The sequence below is a fragment of the Fulmarus glacialis genome, unplaced genomic scaffold, assembly GCF_000690835.1.
Source record: "Fulmarus glacialis isolate BGI_N327 unplaced genomic scaffold, ASM69083v1 scaffold14362, whole genome shotgun sequence".
Lineage (NCBI taxonomy): Eukaryota > Metazoa > Chordata > Aves > Procellariiformes > Procellariidae > Fulmarus > Fulmarus glacialis.
In genome coordinates, this window is record NW_009197326.1 from 24598 (window position 1) to 44048 (window position 19451).

The 19451-nt window shown below is 40.5% G+C and overlaps 1 protein-coding gene across 1 annotated transcript; it reads right to left on the minus strand.

Annotated features, from left to right (window-relative positions):
• Nucleotides 1-9032: 9032 nt before the first annotated feature.
• On the minus strand, nt 9033-19315 carry LOC104072904 (tyrosine-protein kinase FRK-like; the record flags this gene model as incomplete). The annotated part of the gene is made up of 4 exons (XM_009572509.1): nt 9033-9247; nt 11049-11214; nt 13395-13576; nt 19157-19315. Coding segments are annotated over 4 exons (722 nt in total), but the record flags the coding sequence as incomplete, so codon positions are not given.
• Between the last annotated feature and the right edge of the window lie 136 nt (nt 19316-19451).

A 19451-nucleotide genomic window follows, 5' to 3' on the forward strand; every position in this document is an offset into this window, starting at 1 on the left:
TAAGTTAACTCCAAATCAATATTTGACACTTGCACTATATTTAAATTTTATTGCTGTAAAGTACATTAAGAATTCACTGTTGAGAATACAGTTATTCCACAGATCAGGCTAAAGAAGGGCCAATGTAATAAACAATTTATAACTTTAAGTATGTTTCCTGCAATAAAGTTTCAAAATCCATCCTAAATAAATCTTGTGTAATATCTCATTATAACTCATAATTTAGTTATATGAAGAATTAAAGAAATAAATTATAGTTATTCTCTAATACTCTGAATGTTTTATCTCTGCCCTTAAGAATCATTTCACATGATAATTGATTGATGTAGATCTCTTATCTCAGGGGTGAATAAGAAAAACTTCACAAAATTATTTTAGAGCTTTAAGATCTGTAAGAGGATGTGATATGCACTTATCAGACCTCCAGAAACCACAAGTATAGTGAAATCTCTTATCACTGTATGAGGCAGGGATTAGCAAATACACTTCCTTTATTAGTGTGACAACTGACTAGAGGAAAATCATAGCTACATTGCATGCTCCTGAGGTGGAACAGGTAAGTGTCTTCAGGAGTCAAACATGCAGTAATATGACCACGTACCACTGTGGTGCCAGGATGGGGAGAACTATCGCGTCACCCTTCAGCTGTTTCTACCTACCATTGACCCTACATATCAATCTGTGGCGTTACAGGGCTATTCAGGGCTAAAGCTACAAGCATGATGGGAAATGAGCTTGGCACAGGAGTGCTTCCAACTTTTGGCTAATTCAGTCAATTTGACACTAAAAGTTACCCTTGCCAAGCTAAATTAAAATTGACTAGAGTGTTCTAGACATTAGTAACAGCTTTGATTAGACTAGGTTTTCCTACGAGGACCAAAAAATCTTAATAAACCTCAAAGTGGAAAGGATAAAATGAAATGTCCATGCAGACCTAAAGATGTAGATGGAGAACTGATCCAAAAAAGAACTCATTTTTTGCTCTGAATTCTCTGCTTCCCTCCTTATCTCTTTTAGTTATACTCTCATGAGAAATTGTGTTAACTTACCGGAGTCCTTCATCTACTTCTGACAGGGAGTCAATGGAACCAGGAATGGGCCCTTTGCTGCTGCAACCTGAAGTCTTGTAAAATCTCTCAAAGACCTTGGGAAAGGCGCTAAGCAGGATATAAACGCTTGCCGAAACAAAGCCTTTCCCTGCAGAATTTCCACGGCAAGAATATTGTCTTGGTTTTGTGTGAGCTTCAATGCACACCAGTGGCATTTCAGAAATCAGAAGTTTCATCCACATCAAAAGTCAGAACGATCCCAATTAGGAACTGCTGATTTCACACGGCCATAGCCAGAAGACAGCAGCTACCCCAGCTGGACAGCCTGAAGCTGGCTGGGGTATTGGTATACATGTCCAGAGTGTACAACCAGTACTTAAAGTAAAGGATGTCACCAGTGTTTGCTTTACAGGATTGTAAGCAGAGGTTTTCTTAAAGGCAACCGACAGTGATGAGATTTCATCTCAGTTTTGGTCTCCAATGTGTGTTTGCTTTTTGAGGCAGACTGCCCGGGAGCCAGACCCTCATGTAGTCACAGCACAGGCAGAAAAAGAGTGTCCCAGCCTGCCCTCCAACCCACCTACTGTTCCAGATCTATACTTTGCTAACACCTTAGACTATAGGCATGCCTTGTATCACTGATTTTCCCTCCACTAACAGTCTGGTCCATTTTCTATTTCTAGTCTGACGGGAAAATGCCAGATCAATATTAAGACCCTGATGTCAGGTATTTAGAGAACCATCACAATCTCTTGCGCCCTACCATCAATGAATTTCTCTTCCCACCACCCCTTCCTACAGAAACAGGCTCATGTTTCTCTTTCAGGGAAGGCTGTGAAGTTTGTGATGTAGCAGCTCTCATACCTCATTTTTTCCAAATTCCAGTACCTTATTAATCTGACTATAGTAATATTATTCATTCATAGTTAAGGGGTCCCAAAGATTTGTATTGAGTCATTTCTCATTAACTCTGAAGGCAGTCTGTCAACCGCGATAGGAGTCTATCTTATTATCCTAATTCAATGTATGTGCGTGCGGCAGGGCAACATTTAAATAAATCAAAGAAGACCTGTGGGCTTCTAACTCATTACTGCATGTCTCTCTTTCTATAACTGATCTGGTGTCTGGCAGGGATGAGAGTATGGATGAGAGCCAGCTTGCTAAGGGGACAGGTAATGCTGATGGTGGAACAACTGGAAGAGGAGAGACAGTTATCATCACAGTGTTGTGATAAGAGTGTGGCTTCAGGTGACATTGCTGACTTTGGAGAACTGGTGCCTATATTTAGAAGATGAGATAAAAGGAACAGTGAAATACACATTTTATTATTTATACCTATCTAGATACAAAAAAATAGGTTTTTTTCTTTATCATACGAAAATTTTGTTATCATCTTTCTTAAGTTTTTCACTTGAAATGAAACCAAGTGCAAGACATGGACCTACATCTCACATCGGTTCAAAAGCCAGGACTACTGAACATATGTCAGGTTTTTGCAAGAAAAAGGTATAAAGGAAACACGCCTACACTACAGAACCTATAATCATGTAAGCCAACATGGTATTATTATTTGGATAATTACAGTCCAAAGCTAGTGTAGCTAAAAGCCTGCAGTACATTGCTACAGTGTATCATGGTGGTGTTGGCTCCTTAACAGATGCTGTATTTGGTCCATAGCTAATAGTACCTGTGAAATTTTTGAAACTTTAAATTTTGGTGCAAAGTAATCCAGAGCCGAGGAGTTCTAGAAGAACCTGCACGTTCAGTTTTCATTCTTCTGGCTTCTGAGAGGGATGTGGAACTGAGATGCTGGTGGCAGCATAGAGTGGACAGATATATGTTTATAAGAAGCTGCCTCATAGACAAAAAAAAAACCTGAATGCATTGTGTTCTATTTTTGGTCGTTTAAAATATTTGGCAGAGTAATGGAGCACTTTGGAATATGAACAGGTTTTGCTGTTTGCAAATGTAAATAAACTAATCATAGTATAAAAACATCCAAGTAAATTTTAAAAATTATTAATAATAGAAAAAAAATAGTGAGAGAAAAAACAATGCTGAAAACCATACTTGACCGACAACAAAAACTTCAACATGTTCAGATATTATTCTAAGCAGAGAGAGATAACTATATAGCTACACAGAGAGACGGGAAATAAAAAATAAAATTGTTTTGATATTGCTGTATTTTTTAATTCTATAGTATATTAAAAACCAGAAGTCCAATCAGTATACCCAGATATTTATATCAAAGTAATTAGAGAAAAGAATGCAGTGCAGTATGTTTTCCTTTTCTTTAATAGTGTAAACAGCAGCTTATCCAAAGAGGGTTTTTTACAAATTCAGCAGCAACTTTCTGTTTGCTCTGAAATGTTTTTCCATTGTATTTTCTAAAGACATGAACATTTGTAAAACCATGATAAACACTTCCTACATTTTTTTCTTCTTATTTTTTTAAGAGTAGTTTTGGGAATAATCTTCAAGGCTTAACTTTTTTTTTACTTTAGAAAAAGTACGGGAAAAACTCTTATCTCTCAGCGTAACTAAAAAGTGTTTCCACTCCGTGGGAGTTCTAATCCTCCTGTAATAATATTGGTAAAGACCTGGGGGGGAGGGAGAAGAAATAAAGAAGTTGTTGTACTCCTGTCTTCTCACATATCTGCCTAATTTTAGCAGAATTAATTTTGTTGAAAATAGTGGTGGGAACCAAGGTACAATTTCTATCACATTTTCAATTCTAGTGATATTTAGATCCAGGAATTGGCTAAAATTCATTTCTAGGACACTGAATGCTTCAAATGTACATTTTAATTTCCTCTATACCGAAATAAGAAAGGACTGAATTCTTCAGCACAATATAGCTGTGAAGATTAAAATGCCAAAGTACTTTTCAGTGATTTCCCCAGCTTGCTTACACATATCATTTCTCATACTGATTTTTTTTCTCTTGTATTAGTCATTCCTGAGAAGCCTGAGACTGAAAAAATAAATTACATGGACCTGCTAATAGTAAGCACGGATAGAATGAAGTCTTTTTCATAGACCCCAGTTCAGTATTTCGTTCGAGCATATGCAGAGTTCTTCCGGGCGAACTTTTCCGGCAGGTGACTGACTCCAGGGTCTGTCACACACTGGAGAACGCATCTGGCCCAGATGTTGATGGAACAGAATGGAAGCCTTCCATAAAAATCTACCACACATCTGTATCTCTTTGAGCACAGTGGCACAACTCTTACGTGCAGCATTTTTATCCGCTGCAAGATCCATACGCTTCAAGTAGCTGACCAGCAAGTCGCAGTGACCACGGGAGCATTGAGTGGACAGGATACTGCAGCACTTTTTAGAGCAGTGAAACAGAAGCAGGTAGAAGAGCATAAGGAGCAATCACTTGAATGACTCATTTGCTCCATTTCTATGCACTGATAGTTTGTTGAACCACAATAAAATCACGCAGTCTGCTGGTTCAGTTCCTTGCATGCTATAAGTTACAAATCCACACAAAGAAAATTGCTGCTTGTAGTCAAGTCGTTCAGAGAGCAAGTACAAGATACTAAAGAAGAAAGCAGTACAAGTGATAGAAGGTTCCCTGTTGCCCTATCACGTTTATTATTCCTGCATATGTTCTTGAATGCAAATTAGGTGAGCAAAGGTTCTCCAATAGGAGTCAAAAATAAGCACTAGGAACTCCCTAATACTACAGTTCAAAATAATTGCATTGCTCCGTAACTTCTTGAAGAATGGAGAGTTTAAGAAAAATGGAGGTTCTTTCTTTTTGGCTGGACATTTTTAAGTTATCTTTTGTAAGACCACATAAAATGATTTAGTTCTCAAAGAAAAACTGAACTACATAAATAAAACATTACATAAAAGACGTTTCAGTACAATTTATGTGAAGTGAATTTCACAAGGACCGGTCTATTGTAGAAAATTCAACTTATCTCTTCCTGATCCTTTTATTCTATCTAAACATAGAAATTTATGTCAGTTCAAAAAAACCTATTACTGTTTCTCATAACTGAATCCATTATTTTCCTTCCGTGATCCATCAGGTAAAAACAAGTGCAATAGATCGCTCCAGCAGAACCTTGAACATAAAAGGCCTCAAGAATAGAGTGAGATAAGTTAAACCCATCTCGCTATGCACTATAACTGGGAATGATAACCTTGACGTTTAATTTAAATCAAGTCATAGCAAAGACTTCTGACTATAATTGTTATCTGTCATATAAATAAAATTATTATAAAATGGAATTGGACTTGGAAAGGTATAGTTTTGCCTGTTGCATTGCCTGTAAGCAAATTGAACTCTGTGAAGGTTTATCACCCTTTGCCACCTTCTTCCTCCAGTCTTTCTCGGTAATGGATCCATTTGACTGCAAAACTATGGGGAGAAAGAGCTGAGAACAAATGAGTAATTCTCCACATTACTCTCTATTTCCAGAGCTTTGCTGATTCTGTTGCATTGCTGATTTTTCCCTCCTTTGTTCCCCTGCCAGCCCAGGGAAAAAGAGACCCAAATTTAGAGCTCAAATGAGAGTGGCAGCATTTCACTGGTATAACAGCAGTTTAGGGACAGGCAAAATAAGGAAATGAAAGTGCACGTATTTAAGCCAGAAAGAGGAATCACTGGATCTCATGGCAGCATCTGTGGTTTCCAAGTTTGGCCTCAGCTGGATTGTTGAAAGGGGCTCTACCAGGCACCAGACTTTCTCAGAGCAACTCAGTGCAAGAGAAAGAGGAATGTCCTGGCCCCATCACCTACCTGCCTTCCTGCCTTTCCTTGCTTTCCAATTCTGCTAAGAAAAGAGGGTGTACGGGTCGCAGAACACACACCAATGGGATGGAGGTGGTGTTCAGGCACGGAAGACGAGGGCTGACTGCACCTCTTCACCTACAGTACCATCGCCTTGGGGAGGCCAAATAAGCACATGCTGCCTCAAAGATGAAGACAAATAAACTAATTTATTTGATGCAGTGCCTATAACGAGACACACCAAAGTGAATCTACCTCCTGCTTTCAGCCAGTGCTGCTGCTGCTTGTCTCCCACCCTGGGCCAGCACATACTAGAGGCAGCTGGCAGATCCAAACTCCATTAACTAGCTGTGGCTGTGCACGCATGCAAAGAGAAAGCACAAGAGATAAAATGGCAGGATGCAGCAGCAGGGGAACACGCCTGCTGGCAGCAGCCCAGTGTGCCAGGCCGCATCACCTGGAGGCCATCACATGCGGGTGCCCGCTCCTCACACAGCTCAGCAGGGTGCAGCTCACTTGCAGCTTCTGCTCCTTTCAGCTAAAGCTGGTTCATGAGGCCACACTTGGTAGGGGGAGCTTGAAACAGTTAATTCAAGTTTACAACATGTGGGTTATTACACACATCCCTCAGCACAGAGTCTCATCTCTCCTGGATACCTTTACGGTAGCAAACAGAAAGAAGCCCATTGGGGTGCTTCAGAGGAGAAATGCAGTTTTGGTGCACTGATTCACCATCTCAAGGAGCCTCTCTCTCTCCTTTGACTATAGGAGAAATTAAGGAGACAAGGCATCCATCTTAGCTGTACAACAGTCCTTCTATTCCCTATATGTTGGTTTAGGAAGATATTTATTGTACAGGTGTGCTTTCTTCAGAATTACTGGTGTCACTTCAGTGGAGTCCTACAAAATCCTGCTAACTTCCACCTGAGGGCAGAGGCCAGCACAGAGCAGCTTGGAACAGTTGGTATAATCTGGAATTCTGAAAACTTTGCTATTTCCCTACTGTCAATTTTTTTTCCTCATCTTTGAGGAAACTCATCTTTGGGGAAAAAAAAAAAGACATAGACCCCTGTGAACTGCACGTCTGTGCTTTTTAAGGTTGTATTTCTTTTATCAACACTTTTTTTGAGTTGGGCAAACTCAACTTTTATTTGCAACATCCTTAATGTTTTCAGTCTGAAAAATCATCTTAGAAATCTTGAATAACAAGGTTGCAAGTTTGACGCAGAGATCTTTCCGAATAACAGCATTCCTATTCTTATTACATAAACCTACTCTGTGGGATTTGCTAACCGCATACTTGAATAGTGTAAAACACTGCTCCTAACCAGATGAGAGATGCATGGATTGATGGAGCTTTGATAATCATAAATAACATCTTGTTGGGGCCATGAGCCAGTAGCTAGCACGAGTCTCAAAACAAACAGGGATGGTATTACAGCACGAGACTGTCTGCGAGGCTTCCAGTTCCTTCCACACCAATCCTTATCAGGATGGGTTTGGCAAAGCCATTTAACCTCTTCTTCTTTCAGAGTGGATGATTACTTTTCAAAATCGCATGGATGCTATGACAGCTAATTAATTATCGCTGTATTGTGCTTTACAAATGTAATTAGTATAAAGACGGTTAGAAGGGAGAAACACTGCACAGAAAACGAAGGTGAACAGAGACAGAACGCTAGAAAGACTCTGAAAGTAGTAAGATAGAAAGAGGAGAAAAACAATAAATAAGGAAAGGAGTTTTGAATAGCAAGTACATAAGAGATGCGTATGAAAGAAAAAAAAGGTGTTTTGCTTTCCAAAAGTAGAGGAGGGGAAAAGGAAATTAAAAATTAGAAGCAAGGCACTGAGATGAATGGATTCGAAGTATAAAGAGAAGAAAAGAAAATGAAAAATATGTAATAAAAGCCGCCCAGCCTTTAAAGTAATGAATCTTTTCATTTATTTATATCCTTTTTTGATATTAGCAGAAAATGGTAGCACACTTATACTGAGCTCACACTATGTTAACACAGTATAGCTCTTAATTCCTGGATTATGTTGTTAAATAATTAACTGATTAATCATAAGTAAATAGTTGAAACTTGGTTCTCTAAGCCTCACAACTGAGAACATAAAACTGTCACAGTGATATCCAATTTTAGCAGAACTGATATTGTAGTTAATTAGAAAATCTGGAAAAAAATTCTAAGATCTGTAGCAGTAAAGACTGCTAACAGAAGCACCTGGGCTCCATTTCCCCGTGGAACAAAATAAAATGGATCATCTATTATTTAAATCTCCTATAATAAAGTTACACCTGGAGAAGACGGAAGCATGGATTGCTAGTTCCTCTGCAAAATACCTAGACCTGCCCTGGGCCTTGTCCTGTTGAAGAGGGTCTCTGATTTGGGCAGCAGGAGAGGAGAGGGGGGTCACTGTAGAAGGCTAAGGCAGTCTTGATTTCATGTTAAAATATCTTCTCCTCCAATATTCCTAAAATGAAGAACTATAAAACAAATCCTTACACTTCAATGCGCAATAAATCATCGGTTCCGTGGCGCTATTTAACAAAATTAAGAATAAACAGCTTCAGAAATCTAATAATAATTGTGTTTATTCTTGTAAAAGAGGAACAGTAGACAAATTAAAAAAGATCACTCTTTGCATCCACAAAACAAAATAATTTCTTTTCTCCCATGAACATCTGTTTTATTTTCTGATATAGCAAAAGCACGTGTACTTCAAGTCTAAGCAAGGCAATTAATCCAGATTCTGCCATCTTCACAGTCACATTTTTTTTTTTTTTTTTACAATGAGAGGACTCTGGAAGCACAGATCCCGCTGTGCAGAGCCATCACATTCCTTCATGAGAACAACCTGGTAGGAATCAAAAATCTAAGGAACTGCAAATAATTATTCCAATAAAGAAATTACAAAATGCTACAATGGTTATTCAATAACACTCATTTCATTTGTTCATTCTTGAGATCTGTTGTTTAAAAAATAAATAGAAGACTTTTTATTTTTCAGAAGCCCCCACCCTTCCAGCTTCCTGATGCTTAGTCTTGCAAAACTCTTGCCAGCAGCAAAAATTTTTAAGTGTCTTTGAGTATCAGCGCGGGCATGAAAACGTACCACAGTTCCTCAGCAGCCCCTAATAACCTCCACATCTGAGGTCAGGCCGATTTCACAGCCCCCCGCTTCAGCCGTGTTCGCCGGCGTCTGTCCCTCAGCCCCTGCCCGGGGGTTCATTTCACCACGGCCTGGGCGTGGGCGTAGGAAGAGGAGTCGGTCTCGAAGTAGCACTCCAGCTGCCCACAGAGGGCCTCGAAGGTGGGCCGCCCGCCCGCCTCCGCGCTCCAGCACTGCAGCATCAGCTGGTAGAGCGGCGCCGGGCAGGTCTCCGGCTGAGGAAGTCTGTACCCCTTGTCCAGCATCTGGATCACCTGATGCCCTGGCATCCCTGCAAGCCGAAAGGAGCTCGTCAGACTACTTGGGGTCTACCGAGTGACACCGCGTGGCCCTATCTCTTACTGAGACGAGGCAAGGGGATGCCCCCCCGTGAGGTGCGCGTGCACGCTGAGGGCAGAGCTGGCCTCCGCAGCCCCCCTTCAACGGCAACGGGCCACAGGAGTCGGGAGTCACTGGAGGATCCCAAACCAGCAGTTAAAAACCACCTCCAGCATTTCCCAGCCCCCTCACCCCCACTGCGCCACCTGAGAGGCATAGCAAATGGGTTCGTCTGGGTGTGAGGCTTTTCCTCCGCCACCCGGGTTTGCCAAAATTTTTCTGACACCTATTTCGCTGAAATTGTTCCTAAATCCCTCTAGTCTCAGTGACTTCAAAACCTCTCAAGAAAATCTGTCCTGCTTTCACATTTAGAAAGTCTTCCCTAATGTCAGCCCTAAGTTTCCTCTGGTGCAGCTGCGCGATGGCATCCTGCCTGCTCTGTCACCGCGAGTCATGGAGAAGAAACCATCCCCCTACCTTTGCTATACCTTTATATATTAAGACTATTGTCCCATTCCCTTTCAATTTTCTACTTTTTAAATTAAATCTTGTATTGCATAATCTTTACTTCTTTTCCCTAGATCTCTGTACGTTACCCACTGCCACCATGGATCAACATAACCTCTTCTCCTGACTGACTACTGAGGACAAACTCCTGAAAGTAATACCAAGTAAGCAAATAGGCACGGCAAAAGACATTTTCTACTGTAAAGTTACAAGTAAACTATGCCTTTGCAAAGGGATAATGCTGAACATATTTTCAGACAGTACCAAGAATCATGGTGTTACATATCATTTATACTTGAATAGTTTATTCATATGTGTGTGTTCATATGCACACACCTGTAGTTTATATAAGAAAGAGCTGAGGATTTTTGGCTATGGTTTTCTTTTTTTTTTTTTTCATAATGGTTTCACAGGAGGTGAGGGTGGGAATCAAAAAGCAAAATCAGTTTTTCCTCTTACAGGAAATACCGGTTTGGGACCCTGTGAAATGTAGTTTATGGCGAACGCACACCCCTCAGGCCTGTACAGATGCAGCGTAACTTTTTTTTGCTTTAGTCCTTCCCTTGTATTCTCCTCACCAGCACAAAATGAGTCACAGTCAATCATCTCACTGATATCTTGTGTTATTGGAGCCACAGTTCCTTGAGCGTTTCTCACAGTGCTAGGAATAATGGCTGCTCTCACACCATTAAATCTGCTTTTGACGTTGGTGACATTTTATTCCTAATTCTTGTGATCCTTCTCCTTATGAAGACTTTCCACTGCAATAGTCAAATATGAGGGAAGGGAGTAAAACCACCATGATTCATTTTTCAGACACCTTCTTCCTGAAGTGCCTGTGCAGCACTTCATACATAATAATCTGTTCTTCCATGAGATATCCCCAAAAAATAAATTAAAAAAACCCCAAACCCAAGGACAGGATGGGGGACAGAAAAACCTTCCCTTTTTCCAGAGTCCAAGAATTGGCATCTTTGATCTGATGCTGGAGCGAAGTAGCCAGTTGGCTTAGGTGCCTGTGCAATGCAGGTTGACTCCAGCGAGAGGAAGCTTAAATGGCTGCTAATCACAGTCTTTGGAAAGCTTCCAGGGAGCCAGAAGACCTGACCCACTAAATGGACCTCATCTTTCTGTATTTACAGTTTTAACCCTTTAACATGCCCGTAGTACAGGCATTCAACTTTTTTTTTGTGTCGTTCTTAAAGCAAGAAAACATTAGACATCATTCTTCAGGTAAAAGCACTTACCAGCGTAAGGCATCTTCCCGTAGGTGATTATTTCAAACAGAAGTATTCCAAATGACCAGACATCTGACTTAACGCTGAATTTGTTGTAGCGGATTGCCTCCGGGGCTGTCCATTTCACTGGGAGTTTTGTTTCAGGCCTAGCTTCATATACATTTTCATTTTCTACCTGTCACGGGTAAAACGAAGCAAGGCTGATTTCAGATCTGCTTCAGCAAAGCACTTAAGCACCTGACTAAGCTAAGCATGTGCTTAATCTTACCCTCTTTTAGCCAATCACTTGCCTTTCATGGTATTAAAGCACGCACTTTCTAAAGTCTATTGTTGAATGGGGCTTCACAGTTGAGAAATGCTGCCGTTCGTCGGAGGCTTTTCTAAAGCATTTATCATTTCAAGTGAGCACGCAGCGTTGGAGTGGCTCGTGATTAATTATGACCTGCTACTGTGAATTGTGGACCTGGCATGCAAGATTTCAAAAGTCTGCCGGAGTGGTAGTGTAAGCATCCTGCTGACACTGGAGACCAAATGGCTCCACGTCTGGTCTTCAGTAAACAGAGAAGGCAAGAGCAAGAGCTAATGAATTTCGGAACCTTTCTTCTGTGATTTATTGCGGTGTTGAAGGGCCATTGACTTTGATAACAATCACTTAAGCAGGTTTGGGGACCAAAGAGCAAACTCCAAGTGATTTAAATTAACATATTAGCTTACAGTGGGTCCCATTAATTCATGTAAAGTGAAGATGAAAGACACATAGAAAAAGAAAAATTATTTCCTTGCAATTTTGTAGAATCATGTCCTTAAAGTTTTATAGCACAGATATCTAAACTTCGTGAACATTTATTCCCTCTTTAATTCCTAAACGTAGATTAGTGTACATCAGTCACATCCAAGTCAGGTTTTTCACATGCAAATCCAGGCAAATGTGTACAAGATTTTGTTTGTTTGATTGTTTTTAATACAGAATGTACGTTTCCCAGCTGTAATGCCCTATAGTTTTGAAAAGACTGGTTGTTAGTGTTTTGTAACTACATACTGATACAGCTGGCATCTTGACCATAATACTCATCTCTAGAAACAAGAAATTATTTCATCATGCTAATTAACGCATACAGAAATACAGATTTCATTTCTCACACCTACTCCTTTGGGATCTTTGCATGTGACCATGTTAGTGCTTTGGCTTAGGAGACAGAAAATTCCTAAGAAAGTCTGCCAAGATGACTCTATGACAGAGTATTTTAGTAAAGTTCAGTTTTAACAAGAAATGTCAACAGCTGTAAATTATTACCCTCTCTAGTGAGGACAGAAGAGAAATATCCATTGTAAGCATTGTTCATTTAAAAATATATATTTTTCATGTTAAAAAATGTGCAATCTGAACTTACGCATAACTAGAAGAATCAAAATTAAGCAAAAAGCACTTTCAAAGTCCCTTGATGCCATTGTCAAGCCATTATTCTATACTTCAGTATGTAATAAATCCAACTCTGTTATGAACTTCAATTTCTGCTGCTTGAATGGAAAAAACCAAACGAGAAGAAGAAGGCTTTTTTCTTTGTTTTTCCTTCTCAGTGCAAGAACATAAATCAATAAAAACAATAATAAGGCCTCAGAAATTATAGATTACATATTGATATCCATAAAATATGGCAAATCAAATCTTTCTAACTCTGATAAAATCATTTTCAGAGGTAGGAAATCTCATTTCTAAACCACAGCTCTTTCCTAGGGTGATGTTGGTCAGCATTACTTGGCATTCCACGTCCTCAAGGGCTAGAGAAAAAAAACAGTGCAATGGCAAAGAACTTGAAACTGCATCAGATTTAATGCTCTGAGAGCTCACTTTATGAACTCCGCTGTTAGTCGTGGAGGGGAATAAGGTCCTTTTACGATTACTACCTGCACTCGCAAGCATCATGGAGGCAGTGGGGAAGTGAACAAGGAAAGAATAGCTGTCAATACATTTTTATATGCCTTCCCTTACAGGCTCAGGAATGTAATTTTGCCATCATTCCTGCGATCTCTCTCCATGTGGCAGACACTAGTGTTGTGGATAAAGGTTGTGCAGCAAAGGGTATTGCTTGCCAGGCTCCCTCCTCGGTGGCTGAGTGGGAAGCAGACACCGGGATGCCATCTTCAGACTGACACAAAGGCACAGGCCAGCTTCTACCCTTGCATGGGATAACGCAGGTAGAGGATACAAGTGAACACGTTAGGGGTCCTTTTTTCCCTGGGCATGCCTTTTGCCTGAACCCAGCAATTCAGAGGCTACAGTTCATTCTTTAGTTGACCTCCTCCACCTTGTTCCCCAGAGTCAAAGTAGAGCCAATTCACCCTCTCACAACTCACCTTAAAAACTCTTGCAAGTCCAAAGTCTGCTACTTTGTAAACATTGTGTTCACCAACAAGAACATTCCTGGCTGCCAGATCCCGATGGATATAGTTCTGAGATTCAAGGTAAGCCATCCCGGAAGCCACCTGAGCAGCCATGTCTACTTGATGTGGCAGGAAGATTTCGGAGCCTGCATCTTCTGTTTAAAAAGAAGATGACAAGGATAGCATAATATTTACGGTATTCAGATATAAATAACGTAACAGCTGACTGGTTCAAATAGCCAACACAAATCAACAAAACCATGCAATACAATAAAGTAAGAGCCCGATCAAGTGACACAGGTTAGTGAAAGTTACTTAAAGTTACTTAAAGTCACTTAAAGTCATGCAGCTAGTTTCATGATAACTGAGTAACAATGCCTGTCCCATCCTCTCTAAAAGAGTAGATACTAAATGCAGCAGTTGATCTAGGCCTGGAAGGAGCTTCTGACACAGTCCAAAGAAAAAGGCATTTACCCACCGATAGTAATGCAGATGTTTGCCTTTCTGACAAGTGCATAACCCGTTCCAAACTGTGAGTAAAAGTTAATGTCAGAACTCACTGGGTGTAGCCAAAGCTGACTAAAGATGGAAAAGCACAAAATTATGCTGGTTCCCTGTTCTCCAATGATTCTTACTAGGAAATATACCATCTGCTGTCAAGTGTAACTCTCATTTTCACTTTCCAGTCCACTTGACTGCTTCACGCTGTTATCTCTGTTGCTGCTACTCAACAGTAGGATTCCTTGAGCTGCTTTCAAGCTGCCTGCTTCTCTTGCAGAACTTTCTGAAGCAATGTGCCTGCCATTCCCACCACTGTAAGATCAGCAAGTCCCAGAAATAGAGATTTGGCGATCAAAGATAGGCTGTTCAAACAAAGTAGTAGAAGAACTTTGAGCAGATCAACTTCCCTCCACAAATGAAGGACAGAGCCTTAGGCCATGAAAACCTGCAGCCAAAAATAGTAAGACAGGTACTCAAAAAAAAGTCATTGGGGTATAATACATTAGAATTCAAATTCAAAGCCTTTGTGGCATTTTGGGGACAGCTGACCTCCTCATAGCATAGAATTTATACCCCGAGATAATCTAGGTAAGCCAAATCAGTGTTATAGTCAAGCATCACTGTCACCCAAATGCAAATGCTGCAGCACTGAAGCATGAGTGCCTACCTCTGTAGCCTCTAATACTCAAAACAGTTTCAACTTTCTGTTTCAGAATCTTAACAATACCAAAAAGCTGAATGTTTGCTGCAACATTTATTGGTAGTTCTCCTTTCTCATTGAGGATGGTGACTTTTCTTACTGCCTCTGCGTTAAAGAAATAAAACATTTGTAGCTGGCAGTTTTCTGTTGCTTATTTTGAATTGATTCATAGTGAAAGTCTGTCTTAGCATTGTTTTGCATAGCCTGCTCCAGTTCCGGCATTTTATCTGACCTAATCTTGCAGTCACTCCTAATGAAGAGTGTGAAATTCCATTGTTTACTAATCTATTCTGCAATCTCCAGGCCTTGAATTTCCTGCTTATCTGGATGTTCTGAGATGAATAGGTAAAAGAAATTAATTTTAAATTCTTAAATTTGCCCTGTATGTGTATTGTCCTACTTCCTTTTTGAGGGTAAACTCATTGTCATGATAATCCAGCATTAAGATTATTTACTTCTATTGTTGACTCAGCAAATCTTTTCCTCTCCCATAGGTATGTTTAATAGCTGCCTTGACCTTTAAAAGAGAGAAGGAGCAAAAATCAGGCTATGTGAAAATCTGTGGCTTAACCATCAAGAAAATCCATCATCAGGCCACAAAATAATATAACACACTGAAGTTTTGCAGTTCTGATAACTGGCAGACATCAGCATTTATTATTCAGCTTGCTGGACAAAGAAAAATCCACAAATAACGCTTATGTTGTATTTAATTGGAAAATAACTAACTATGTACAAGTACCTTGCATGAGTACCTGGGTTTTGGAAACTAGCTTATGTGACTCAGTTTAAAATCCCTCTCTCCATGCTCCCTTTCACGCTGCTCCTTCATCTGCTCAGGCTGTGAACTACCTCCTGGTGAAAGCAGACAAGGATGCCAACAGACTTGAGCACGGGTTTGTCACTGCTCTGCCATGCTCCAGGCTGGCCTGACACAAGCTTGCTCCAAGAGGCAGAACACAGCAATGCCACGGCACAAAAAGTATGACCCATAAGCCTCATGTTTAATGAGCTGCTTCAGTGCAGAATAGGAGTTAGAGCTGCTAAACCCTCCCTCTTATTCCCTGCAGGACACACAGGTGCACTGTGTTAAAGGACAAGGACGAGATCCACCTCTAATGGTGGAGTTGCAGCTGAAAGTCTATTTCTTTCATTGGGGCCTGTTTGGGATCTCAGACCAGGCTGAGTTGCCCTGGCTGCTGCAATATTTCTTGGAGGGTTTCTTTCTGCGAGCTGGTTCTGCACTACTGCTGTTCTGGAGCTAAAGAAGGGAAAGCTCTAAGGAGGAGCCTCAGCTGATCAGGAGTTGCAAACTGTGCACAAAGATGGAGCACGAGTCTCTTTGGGATCTGAAGTGCAAATCATGTATGGTTGTCTCATAAAGGTTTCTGACTATACCTCCAAAAGCCTGGGTTGGGCCAATCAAAGCACGCACGTTCAAGCACAGCACTGCATTAGTACAACTTCAGAGGTTTCCAGGCCAGAGCCAGCTCTCATCTGGCTGGTTGAGAGCAGGCCGGAAGAGTTTCCAGCTGTATTCATATGGGTATACATGTGCTTTAGTTTGGTTTAAAGTGTTTTAAAGAAGGAAAAACTACAACAAAAAACCAAAGTTAATATAACTTCCACACTCCAAACCAGGCACTACTGGTGAATTTATAAAACCTTCCCATGACCTACTCTTTATCCTATAAAGAAAACATAGCGCCTCCATGTTCTTTTTTACTAATATTTTTTGACAAAACTATCGCCCTTATATGAAAAATTTATTACAGAAGATAGTAAAGAAGGCTTAGGGTCTGCACCCTGTTCTAAGCAATCAATCACAATATCTCATATAGGAAAGACAGCAAAATATTCTTATTGACAGATGCCTGACAATAAATAAATAAATAAATAAATAAGCAGCACTTTCCCCAGTTGAGAGCATTGCCTCCGTAATAATTCACTGAACTTCAAGACTGCATCCCTGCCAGAGCAAGCCCCAAGTCTATCAGAACTGATAAAAACACTCATACATTATGACAATTTCATTCACATCCAATAACAAAAAGTTTTCAGCTACATTTTTCTCATACTGGTGGCAGCTCAATAACTCTGCATAGCAGTGTTCATCACGAAGTATCCCAAAGTACATTCACAGGGTGCACAGGGAATTCAAATGCCCATCATTGTTAAGCAGCTGTCGTTACGGTGGAATGCGATAGTCACTATGCATGGAGTATTAGGGATTTTTAAAGCTGGAAAAACATACCATGCATTTCTAGGAGGGGAAATTTAACCAAAGAATGACCTCTGGACTTTCCCTCTGTTCCAGTTTGCCATATTTACCCATAGTGCCCACAGAGATAGCAGCCTTTTGGAAATGTTTTCCTGGTTCCTGCGGTGCTGAGTCTCAAGAATGCTTATCAGGAGCGGTGCACTTACCACCAGACAATACAGATCACTTCCAGTCACAGAGCTCTACGCAAGCTTCAAATCTCTTTCCTTATTACAGTGACGGCAATGACTTTTCTCCGACCAATACCTATCAAAGCACCTGGATCTCTGCTTCCACCTCTTAGTTCTGTTTATCCCCCTGTGTAGAGGCCATCAGACAAGGAGAGATACCACTAGGCTGGGTTTCAACTGGCCGTTTTTACGGTTATCTTCACAGCTGCCTGGAAAACAACTGACTTTCCACAGTCTTTCTGATGCAGGGCTAGAGGAATGAGCACCTAGGCAAAGATCAGGCTGCATACATGCACTGCCTACAGCAAGGGCAGCTGCGGCGCATATGCTGGCAACTGATTTACACACAGGCTGCAGCGCTGATGTGTCCTGGACATGTTGTTTTGATGCAGTAGGTATAGTACCTCTTATTCCATACTGCTCGCTTCTTTAATTCTAAACAATGAAGATTTGTTGCTTAGAAGTTAGGTAACTAACAGGTGTTGTGTTTGAAAGTGTGTGGAATTGTAACTAGTATAAACTGTGTATCCTAGAAGCATTGTTAGATTCTAGTGATAATTAACTTTGACTATGGAAACCATAAATAAAAGCGATCCAAGTATGGCTCGGGGACAAGTTGCAACCTTATAAGGAGAAGGAAAGACAAGTTCACAGAAAGTTCACTACCCTGCTGACCACCAGAGACCACCCGAGACCTTCAAGAAGACCCTAAAGGCTTTAGTGCGCATGTGTCTAGGATGATGTAATATTATAATTAGTTCCTGGAAACTTAATGAATATGTAAAAGAGAAATTTAAAATATGTATGAGAAGCATGGATATAAACAGAAAGGTGATTAGACCAGGGGTGCTTGATTTGTGGCAAGTCCACCGAGCACCCAGGCCTGAATAAAACAATATCTCTCCTGAGCGTGTGGAATTGGTTACTTGCACGCCGGGCACGAATCCGCTTTTCGACAACAGTTTTCCGTGCACAAACAGGCCAATTTTCACCTCTGCAATAGCTGTGACTCATCCTGGCTTTCTCAGAGCTATTTCTCCAGTGCAATAAATGTTTTCATGCACAGCAATCATTTCCTGTTGTGCCAGGCTCTTTCAATCAGATAAGCAGCAATCTGCACACAAAGGCACCAAAGATGAGAATTTAAGGGAAATTTGTGCCTCGCCACTAAATGCCTACAAAACTTTAGATGACCTGGCCCAAACTTCCTGCAGACTCTCTCTGCACAGTTCCTGGTGGGGCTGTCCCTCTGCCAGGGATTTCTTTAGATGTAATTGTCCCTGGACTGAGCCTCACTTAAAAAATGGTTCCACAGAGAAGATGGGGGAAGGCATGTGTCGTGGTAAGTACTGTCTGTGGTATTTCACAGTGCTTTGTCTTAAGGGCTGGAGATAGGGAAGAAATTTAGCAAGACAATCGCAGCGAACATTTTGTCTTCAAGAGATCATTATAGCTTTAGAGACATTTAGCTTCTCAGAGACATCTGCTAAACTGAAAATGGGTAACAACACTAGAATCAAGCATTTCTCAATAGCAGGGGTGAATTTAAAGTGCAATCATTATGCTAGTCTCTTCCAGGCTGTACAACTTTATTTTTAATTATTATTTGCCTTCAAAAGAGCACTTTGAAGTGCAGCTGAGATAAAAGCCCTGATGTGATAGGCAAGGGACAAATTCACAGTGAAAGGCTATCCCTTCCTAGTAATAGATTTCAAAGCTGTTAAGTACATTTTGTGGAAGTGCCTCTATTTCATGTCAAATATGATGACCTATCCTTCTGTATGCTTATATTTTTATTCTGTCAGTGTATGTTCCCATCTACTCATAGAACTGGGTGGAAAAATGTGGGCCATTATAAGGCAAGAATCAAACTGTGAATATGATTCTCTCCTACTTCTCAAATACTTTGGCATGTCAAAAATTCATAAACCTCTTTCCTTCCTCTTTTCTCATCCCCACATGCGACAAATAATGTAGCTTTTATATTAAACCAAAGTGTTGTACTTCTGTCTTTTATGTTAGTGTATTTACTAAACTGACAGCTGTGGCACCCCTTGAAATGAGTTTATAGTCATTTGCTTACTTTGAAGGTATTCTAGAAGACTTCCATATCTCATCAGCTCAGTAATAATATAAATTGGGTCCTCCAAAGTACAGACAGCATAAAGCTGTATAAGCTTTGGATGTCTCAAGTTCTTCATTATTTGTGCTTCCCTCAGAAAGTCCTTTGGATCCATTGAACCTGAAACAACAGCACATAACAAAACATAAGCTGAGGTTATTAAAGGCCTTCCTACCAGCCTGGCAGTCTTAAGGGAGTAACTGAGATTGTTTTCTGTCTTTCAAAGTACATTAGCATCTCTCGTGGTTTAACCTGG